This window comes from Gopherus flavomarginatus, chromosome 22 (genome assembly GCF_025201925.1).
Source record: "Gopherus flavomarginatus isolate rGopFla2 chromosome 22, rGopFla2.mat.asm, whole genome shotgun sequence".
Taxonomy (NCBI): domain Eukaryota; kingdom Metazoa; phylum Chordata; order Testudines; family Testudinidae; genus Gopherus; species Gopherus flavomarginatus.
The window spans coordinates 15,654,179-15,664,271 of NC_066638.1; the positions used below are offsets into that span (position 1 = coordinate 15,654,179).

General features: G+C 55.2%; 1 protein-coding gene across 1 annotated transcript in view; it reads left to right on the top strand.

Moving 5' to 3' along the window:
- The window catches only part of SERINC2 (serine incorporator 2), a 38,526-nt gene that overhangs the window by 21,235 nt on the left and 7,198 nt on the right, over positions 1-10,093 (top strand). Inside the window, exons 5-9 of the mRNA XM_050932346.1 lie at positions 3,777-3,914; positions 4,364-4,533; positions 6,058-6,148; positions 7,897-8,032; positions 8,497-8,709. Coding sequence (XP_050788303.1) covers positions 3,777-3,914; positions 4,364-4,533; positions 6,058-6,148; positions 7,897-8,032; positions 8,497-8,709 — 748 coding nt within the window. The remainder of the gene's footprint in view (positions 1-3,776; positions 3,915-4,363; positions 4,534-6,057; positions 6,149-7,896; positions 8,033-8,496; positions 8,710-10,093) is intronic.

Below are 10,093 nucleotides of genomic sequence, written 5' to 3' on the forward strand. Positions count from 1 at the left end.
GGAAAGTTGCTGCTGGTGGGTGTGCACCCTGCGAGCCAGGACAGGACACAGAAGGAAATGGCTCTCTCCTAGTGGCTGAGGCAGGCTTTAGGATAGCTTAGCTGACTGACAGCAAGAAATAACTTATGAAGCAAATCCAGTACTGATGCTGCTGTAATCCAGCCTGGCTGTATTCTGTGTCTCAGCAACTGGTTCTTGTTTGTGTAAGGGCTGGTCTACCCAGGGGAGTTAATCCAGAATAAGGTAGGATGTGAATTGGTAGTACTAGAAATATTCTGCTATAGCTGCCTGGGTGGACACTCTGATTCTGGAATAGCTCTTCTGGTCGGTTTTCCTGCGTAGACAAGCCAGAAGAGTTAACAGGGAACAACATGGTGTCTTGCAAGATGCACAGCAACTGTAAGCTGGTTGATAAAGTGTGTCCCTTGACAGCTGCCTTATGGCTGCATGCTCGTGGGCTGGCCCCACTGCACTCTGCCCAGGGCATTCCTGTTTTGCGGACACAGTTATTTGCCTGCAAAGTTATTACCTAGAGTGCAGCCACCTTCTGTGGTCGGAGAAAATTTCCCAGCATCCCTCTCTCCGGAGAGAGCAGGGCTTTCCTGGCTCCAGATCTTGTTGACAATACTGGCTCGTCAGTCTGGTGCAGCCGTTTTCAGTGCTGGGCTTGGAAGCATGGAGAAAGCCCTTCAAGGTGGGAGTGGGGACCAACTCTGTCCTGAGTATACTTCCTAAACCTCCCCATGCCACGCTGATGCTGTGTCTGTTATGGCGCTGTCCTCTGGCCCTGGGCTTGTCATGCACCCTTTCTGTTCATGCTTCATATTACGCTTCTGTGTATAAAGCGTTCATCTATGTTTGAATCAATTGCAAATGGTCCAGGGGGTCACAGAGTTGCTTATAACCATTTACAACAGCTTCTACTGCTGTGCTTATAACCCTGTGTAATACGCCCTCACTCCTGTCTGCAACGTGCTGTAACATCTATCGACCCATTGTCAATGTGGAGCCTTCATGCAAAGTGTGGCCCAGTTTCCTAGGTTGTGGCCCTGGATGGGAAAAGTCCGAGTGCTGCGAGAGGGATGTGATGGGGGAGGCACCAGGGGAGCTTTCCGTGCCCCCATGGGATTGCATGTGTCCCCTCCACAATGTGTGTGATCGCTTCGGAGCCGACTGAGTAAGGAGGCGCGTGGAGAACACACCCAGAGTCCGTAGTGACCCTCCCCCAAGGCAGCTGTGCTACAACTTCTGCTTTCAAGGAAGGTGAATGGATTTCACTCTGCCACTAAACGTGCATTTGTTTGCCTGTTACATTAGCTGGAGTTGTTTGCATTGTGAATCAGCAAGTGATGACGTAGGTGAGTGTGTGTGTGTGTGATAGAAATATAAAAACAAACCCCTCCATTAGCTGTGGTGGGGACAGAACCTCCATTAGTCCTGCCACAGGAAATTATTTCCCATTTCTCTGCCAAAGCAAAATTCCCATTTGGGAAAAAAAATCTAACTAGCCCCTGGCACAGCTTCAGCCTTCGGGAGCAGACTGGGATGTAATAGGATCAATACTCTGTGTCTGATCACATGGGCACGCTGGCAGCAGAGCGACATAAGAAAATGACTCTCCAGGACAGAAGGGTTTGTGTGTTCCCTGATCTGGTTCATCCGTGCGGTTAGCGTGCTTGTGCTTGGCTGTGAAAAAGAAGCAGGGAGGGGGAGAGCTCCAGTAAATGGAATAATGCGGCATGGTGAGTGTCACGGAGTCCCCGGGCGATGCTCTGGAACTGCTCCCCACCAAGCCAGTCAGGACTTTGGGGAGCCTCCTCTCCCTTGGAGCAGACTTGTTCAGGGCAAGAAGCTCACACGGCTTCACCTCCTGGGTCTCTCCTTGGAGCATTCAGCATCCTCTGCCCCTCCGTGCGCTTCCCACAGCGAGTCCACCCCAGCGGGGTCCTGGGGAAGCCACCGGGTTCTGCACCCCCACTTTGCAGTCAGACATGACTCTCAGCCAGCCAGTAAAACAGAGGTTTATTCGATGACAGGAACAGGGTCTAAAACAGAGCTTGTAGATACAGCGAACCGGACCCCTCGGCTGGGTCCATTCTGGGGGGCAGTGAGCCAGACCCCCAGGTCTGCCCTCCACCCTTGACCCCAGCCAGCTCCAGACTAACAACCCCTCCCAGCCCCTCCTCTCTGCTCAGCCCCTTTCCCGGGCCAGGAGGTCACCTGATCCCTTTGTCTCCAACACCTTCAGCTGGCACCTTTGCAGAGGAGGGGCCCAGGCCATCAGTTGCTAGGAGACAGAGTGTCAGGCATTTAGGTGCACTGGCCCTTTGCTCTGCCAGATACTTAAGAACTGCCATGGGGACACTGAGGCACCAACACAGTATTCAGAGCAAACATTAAGAACTTTCCCAGTTCGTCACAGTGAGGGATCCTTCGGGTCCCAGCCTGGCTTTCTGTTGCAGGTGAGGGCGTGGCTGTCTCTAGTGCGGTCTCAGCCGAGGTTAATTGATTGTTACAGCGACTCTGTCACTGGGCTGTTTGATCTCGGACTGGCAGACCTGTCTGTCTATTGCTGGGTGCTCTTTGAAGAGGCTGCCGAGGGTGTCATCCGGAGCATTGGATGGAAGCTGTTCCGGCAGAGAGTGGTAAAAATCCAGCTGAACAGCAGGGAGAGGGAGAGGGAGCTGCTCTCTAGCCAGAGACACCGGTGGTTTGTTGACTCTCCCTTGACGGATGAGTTCAGATTACAGGTCAACAGGTTCACAGATTCAAGCTAATTCTTCAACCCCCAGAACAGCTGTATGAGGCACTGCCCAGTCCTGCAGCTCCCCCAGATTGGTCCCGTCCTCCCCCGACCCTTCCCGATCCTGCCACACCTCTTTGCTGGCCCAGGTCTTAGGGCTTCTTTGGTTTTGCTGATTAACCCAGGTCTTTACAGACATATTAACCACCTCACCCCAGCACTCCCTGGATGCTTGTTGCAGGGCCAAGCTCGAGGGGCAGGGACCGTCTTTCTTTTCTGTTTGTGCGGGGCCCTGCTCTGTGACTGGAGCTCACCGGCTCCAGTGCGATACAAATACTAACTAATGCTCTAAGCTGAGCCCAAGGATAACCCACAGATATCTGGGGAGGGCCAAGCTAGCCTTGTTAGATGTGTTCACTGCCCTGAATTGACTGGCAATGGGGTACAAGCTGGTAGGGTGTTATCTCCACTCAGGTGAAGTTGTGTCCCAGACTCAGGTTAGCTAAGTCTGGTTAAAATAGCAGTGATGACATGGAAATTCTGCTTTTAACTCAGGATAACAGCATGAGTTCAGTTCTGGCTCCCAGGTAGGCTTTAACCAGTGCTACAAGCCAAGTTGCAGCATCTTCCCTGCTGTTTTAAATCCCAGTTACGAGCACACCTCTTCTGTAGTTTAGCCAAGGACCCAGCATGGGCTGAGGGAGAAGAGAAGCTGGTCTAAAGCCTGCTGATGAAGTCTTAAGCATCCTCTTCTGCAGTAGAAACCTTCCCTTGTTTCCCAGAGGACGGACAGCTGTCCATTATCTCTCCTCGGAGCTGATCTCCGTGCCGAGATCATCTTGGGAGGATGCACTGTGGACTTGCATCACTGACACACACTGAGCTGGCGTCCCCTCAGCAGCTCAGTGCTTGGGCAGAGACGCCGGGAAGACGTCTCTTCTCTTGGCTTCATCCACAAGGGACTCATTGGTATGATCAAGAACGTATAACAGTTCCCAGCATTAGCTCCTTTCTCTCTTTCTCCCCACTCCAGTGTGGTTCTACTTCGGTGTGGTGGGGTCCTTCCTCTTCATCCTCATCCAGCTCATCCTCCTGATTGACTTTGCCCACTCCTGGAGTCAGATCTGGCTTCGTAATGCGAACGAAGGCAATGCCAAGGGCTGGTATGCAGGTCTGTATGGAGCGTATTCTGGTAGATCCACCCAAGTAGATTCCTGTCTCTTCGTGAAATGGGACAGATAAGTGGATTGGGGCCCCTTTAGCGTTAAAATCCAATCAGTCTAAAAGTTGAGTGGGACCTTGCTCCTGCCCGTTGTGGTGGCTTAAGGATCAGGTTTCCCTGCTGGTAGCTTTTCTCTTCCCTACAGCTGTGGGACCATGCAGGAAGACAGGGAAAGTGACCACGCACAAGCTACAAAAACAGACTAACCCCTTCCTGTGAGTTCTAGGGATCTCGGGTAACTTGTGCCAATAGCAGGTCCACAACTTTACAGGGTGTGAAACCCATGCAGGGCGTGTGACGTTGAACTCCAGGCTGGTGTCTGAGCCCAGCCTGGTTCTGCCCCCCTGTGCGGGCCCCCAGAGAGCACTGCACCCAGTTCCATCCTCTCTTCTCCCCAGCCCTCTTCATCTTCACCTTCACCTTCTACGCGGTCTCCCTCGCGGCCGTGGTGCTGCTGTACGTCTACTACACCAAGCCTGATGGTTGCACGGAGAACAAGGTGCTGATCAGCCTCAACCTGATCTTCTGCATCATCATCTCTGTCGTGTCCATCCTGCCCAAGATCCAGGTGAGGGGGGAACCAGGCGGCTGCTGGAAGCCTGCCGCTGCACAGGCTGCTTCACCCCCTGCAGCTCGCATACCATCTGATGGCTGAGCAGGGAACAGCGGCTGAGCTGCATGCATGGGTTAGGCCCAACGGCAGGCCCAGTTCGTAATGGCGATGAGTTGCTGATGCCGAAGTTGGTACAGCCCAGCCTCTGTGAAACAAAAGCCCCTCATCTGGCATGGAGACCTCCCCAGCTCTGGCCTGGTTTCAGATAACACCTCCCCTGACTTAGCTCTGGGGGAGAACCCCATTTCGGATAACAGAGCCCTGGCTTTACAGGAGGCCTCAGTCCTGCCGAGCCAGCCAGCCATCATCTGCAATCAGAGCTAGTCAGCACGCTCTGCAGCCTGCATTCGTGGTGGGGCAGTGGAGCCAGCTTCTCAGATTACCCTCTTGCCCCCTGGGGGGCCAGCACCCGTCTGCTGGACTGGCTGAAGTGATGGACTCTTGGAAGCAGAGTTAATATTCAAGCAATAGTCTGCAGCAGGGTTGCTCAGATCATGGTTCACAAGCTGTGTGAGGCCATACAGAGCTTCTCAGCAGCTCCAGCAGTGTGTGCTGGGCTCCCTGCGCTCTAATTGTGTCTATCATTCTCTGTGCTGCCTGATATGGGGAGTGCAGAGTGACTGGGCCTGTAATGCAGGGCCTTGCTGTGGGATCTTCTCGTTCCTTTAAGCCGCCAGGAGAAGGGGAAGAGGAGAAGGGAACTTCTGCTGCTCCTCCTGGCAGCCAGCTTGGTGAGATGGGGAACGGTGGAGATGCTCTGAGACTGTGCCATAAGCTGGCATTGGTGGGTAACACTGGTCCAGCCTCCCAGATTGCTGAGCCGAGGTCACCTGGTGCTTTTTGGTCCCTCCGGTCGCTCAGCACTGAGGACCCCTGGCTTGCAGTGTCATCAGGACTGGGCAGGGACGTCTTGCAGGATTGTATGATGCTTCTAATAACCCAGAACAAAATTAACGTGTGGAATTTGCTGCCACAAGACCTCACTGAGGCCAAGACATGTCTATGAATGATGATCATATTGCCAGTTACACTACGTAGGGGTGTAAAACCTTCTGCTTTAGGGCATAGACCAACAACTGACTGTTTGGGATCAGGAAGAAACTTTTCCTTCCAGCAGGTTATCCCAAACCTGCTGCTGTGGCTTCCTTCACCTCCCTCTGAAGCACGTGGTGCTTTCAGTTCAGACTTGCTGGGCTTGAAATCGATGGCTTGTCAGGGCCTGTCTGGGGCAGGGAGCTAGTCCGGTTGCTCGGGGTCTGTTGGGCAGGGTCAGGCTAGCCCTAGCTGTGCCGGGGCATACTCAGCAGTAGTAATGGGAGGAAGATTTTTTCCTTTCCCTCCAAATCCCCCAGCCTCTTGCTGACATTGCCCTGGGCTGGGCTGGCAGTGCCTGCTGATGCTGCCTGCTGGTCTGAGCCGGGTGGTTGGTTGTGTTGGGGATGGTGCCGACTCTGAATGACCTGCTCACTGCCTTTTCAGGATGCTCAGCCTCACTCAGGCCTGCTGCAGGCCTCCATCATTACCCTCTACACCCTGTTCATCACCTGGTCGGCCCTGGCGAACGTACCAAGTAAGTGACGCTGGCGCTCGAGGGCTTTCGGCCGGTGCCTCGAGGGTGACTCATGCGAACCCTGCCTCAGCCTCTGAGGAGACCCTACCCGTGGAGCTTGGCAAACCAGCTTCTCAGATGAGTGGGGGGAGGTAGGGTTCGAAGGAGCGGATGATTGGCCAGCAGAGGCTGCAGGTGACTTTGGAGCAGCCTGGGGTGGCACCCCCCATCCAGAAAAGGCTAATGCAGGGGGTGTCTGTCTCCTAACCCCCCTGGCCAGGTCCTCTCTCTGCTCACTCCCCTCTCCCAATCACTACGTGACCTTTTACTGTCTGGCATCCAGTTGGCTTCATTGCCCCTCATGTACCCAGCTCCCCTCACTGGCGATTGTTACTGATTACAAACTAGATCTGAAGCCAGCGAGTCCCAGGAGCTGTAGCTGCTGCTCAGGGCCAACCCGTTCCAGCCCTGTAGCGGGTAGGCTGTAGCTAGAGGCCCCACTGTTTTGGCATTATGACACAGCCCAGAGGGTGCAGGGTATGCGCCAGTCCAGGGCTTGTGTGTGTGCCTTTGAGTGGGTGGAAGTTGTCAGTTACATGAGGATCGTTGCCCCCACTCCAGCGCGTGAAGGGGTCTCAGCTTCGGAGGCTGGGGGTGGGGGAGGCAGTTCAGTATTGTCGGGCATTCACCTTCAGGTCTGTATTGGAAAGCAGCTGGGAGGGGGAGCAGGGGCAGCTCCAGACACCAGCAAAGCAAGCAAGAAATGCTTCCCAGCAGTTTTTAGGACTGGAATTGCTATTTTCAATAGCTACTGCCCCCTTTTTTTAAAAAAGTTTTATTTGTTTAAGAGGAAGACAGTGATATTGCATTGTCAAATTCCCCATAGAAAGAAAGAGTGGAACAAAAGAATAATAAAGGCACCTCAACTTTTTCTCATTTACGTAAGACAGTCTTATAATATGCATCCAGATATCCTCCAGTCACACAAGCTGAAAATTGTTCCACTTTACTGCAGTTCTGTAACCAAATGGGAACCAATCCTGTCTGTGTTTTGTGCACATCCAAAATTCCTGCTGAATGACCCGCCCTGGGAGCAAGTTACCAGTGACCCAGGGCTGGAGCAGAAGGAGGGTGCAGGTGTGGGGAGGCAGAGCCCAGGGCTGGGGCAGCAGGGGGTGTGTGGGTGGGGGGGAACTTGAGGGAGGGAAAGGGGGAGCCCAGAACTGGGGCTGCACTGGTTGTGTGGGGCAGAGAGCCCAGGGCTGGGATGGCAGGGAGGTGTGGCTTGGCGGGGGGGAGAGCTCTGGGCTGGGGTGGCAGGGGGTTGCAGGTGGGGTGGGAGAACCCAGGGCTGGGGCAGCAGCGGGGTGCGGGGGGGGAGCCCAGGGCTGGAGTGGGGGCAGCCAAAAAATTTTTTTGCTTGGGGTGGCAAAAAACCTGGGGGGGAGGGACACAGGTCTCTGTGAAATAGGCGGGGTGCAGCACACACTGAATACTTTTCAATTGGCTCTCACCTTGATCTTTGTTAGCAACCTCCACAAGGGTCCCTGAGCTGATCAGTGCATTGCCCCGACCCTCTCTCCTCCCAGGGCCGGGTTTGCTGGGATGGTGGGAGGAGGAGCAGGGAATTACTGCGCTGCTGGCTGTGCCTTTTCTCCGGTCTCCAGGGCCACCAGCCCAACACCACCGGCCAGAGCCACAGGCCCTTGCAGGCCCAAGTGGGTGGAAAGGGTCTTGCTGCTTACACTGGCTTTTGAATTCCTTTTCAGACAAGTACTGTAACCCCACGCTCCTGGTGAGGAACAGCACCGCTGGCCTCGTGGCTGATGGGCAGGTGACTCAGTGGTGGGATGCCCCAAGCATTGTGGGATTGGTCATCTTCCTCCTGTGCACACTCTTCATCAGGTGAGGGCTGAGGCTGCTGCGGCTCTCCTTCCATGGCTGATGGGGAGTGTGTCTGCCCAAATCTCTGAGCCAGGCGGGGAACCCCCTGGCTCCTTCTCCCCAGTGGTGCTCAGCATCTTGTCTCCTGCCGCAGAGCAGGGGAACTCTGGAAGTCGGCATGAAGCGTTATAGCAGTGCTGGCCTGGGAGCTCCAGGGCAGCACCCCCTACACCCCAGGGCTTTCTCCTGAGGGTCATGCAGCCCGGGATAGACAGAGATGCCCCCTGAGCGAGATGTAACTGAGGGCAGAGCCTGGCATGCTGTGGCATTTGACTTACGACCCTGTTCGTTGTGAGTGAGCCAGAGGGGTGAGCGAGGAGGGGAGGGGAACTCCCCTGCAGGCAGCATCCAAAACTGGCAGGAGTATAGAGCTTCTGAGCCTCTCTGCAGTGGCTTTAACTTCTCCCTGATGTCTCTGCTTTCAGCATCCGCTCCTCAGACCACAGCCAAGTGAACAAGATGATGCTGACTGAGGAGAGCCCGGCCATGCTGAGTGGCGGGGATCCAAGCGTGGAAGATGGGGCACATCGGGCCTATGACAACGAGCAGGATGGCGTGGCCTACAACTACACCTTCTTCCACATCTGCCTCTTCCTGGCCTCCCTCTACATCATGATGACGCTCACAAACTGGTACAGGTAGGAGCTCCCCACTGTTGCCCTCTGAGTCCGCACCGGGGTCCTGCTGTGAGTGCCAGGAGCTGGTGCTTTTGGCTGGGGGCTGCAGGGCAGAGAAAGGGGTGACGCCTGCATGGGATCAGGCTTGCTTGGCAGCCCAGCATAGTGCCTCAGCAGTGTCTGGCTATGTGGAGGTGTTTCCACCATGATTTGGGGTGGAGGGAGCAGTCTGTGGAGCCTCCGTGTCCCCAGCCCATGGTGTGGCTGTTGTTCTCCCTCCTTCTCATACAGGGCTAAGGAAGCATCAGACCCCTGATTACTGCTTACAGGAGGGGTTAGGCCTTTATTGAGGCAACGGGGTTATCCCTGAAGCACTTAATCTCCTCGTGTTCTGGGATTAATGGGTTGGTGGGTGAGGCCCTGGGCTGGAAATCCGGGAACCTGGGTTCTATTCCTGGATCTCCGTTGCAAGAAAAATGCTTCATTGCTCCGTGCCTCGGTTTCCCCATCAATCAAACCGCGATGATGCCACTGAGTCACCTTTGATTTCAAGGGCAGGAGAAGGCTGACCCAGACGCAATCTGTGTTGTGAACATGCTGTTGAGCCCACATCGCAGATACTGAGACACACAGGGACAAACACAACCACAGCAAGCGATCTCTGAAGGCGAAATTCACGCCAGGCAGAGCCCTGTGAGGCTCCAGCAGGACTTGAGTGGTGCACAGGCCTTGCGCTGGTCCTCCGCCCCGGGAGAGTTTCCTCCTGGCTGGCTACAGAGCTAGTAATACAGCCCACGGCTCCATGCCTTTCCCCATCCCATCCCTGCCACTCCCCCCAGCAGGCCCATACGGCGAGAGGCAGATGAGTATTAGGTGTTCTTGGCCTGGTGTGACTGACAGCTTTCCCAGCTAATCAGCAAGCCCTAGCTGCGTGCAGCCTCCCAAGTGGCTTTGTGGCTCTGCTCTGAACGTGGAGTTTCTGGGCTGTGCAGCTTCATTTGCTGGGGGCATGTGGCTCATGGCAAGCTCCCCCGCCGCCCCCCCGCACTTCACTGCCATGATAGCAGGGTTGCCTTGGCAACCAGTGCAGAGCAGCTGCAGCAGCCGTGCAGGCTGGGTCTCCTTGGAGGTGTCCTCAGCTGAACTCTGCCAGACATGCGAGCAGGGGGCTTGCAGTGGAACCTAACTTCTGGTGAGAGTCCGGGTGGGGGCTCTGCAGGCTCCATTGTAAGTCAGGATGATCTGGCTGTTGGAGAACCTCACCTGGGAGACTCTAACTGGGACCCTGAGACGTGTCTGTCGCTGCCCCCTGTCCTGCCCCTCCCCTCTCTCTCCTTTGCTATTCATAAAGCACCAGTCACTCAGGCACTTCTCCAGTCCCGGCTCCGGCAGTGCGGTACAGTGA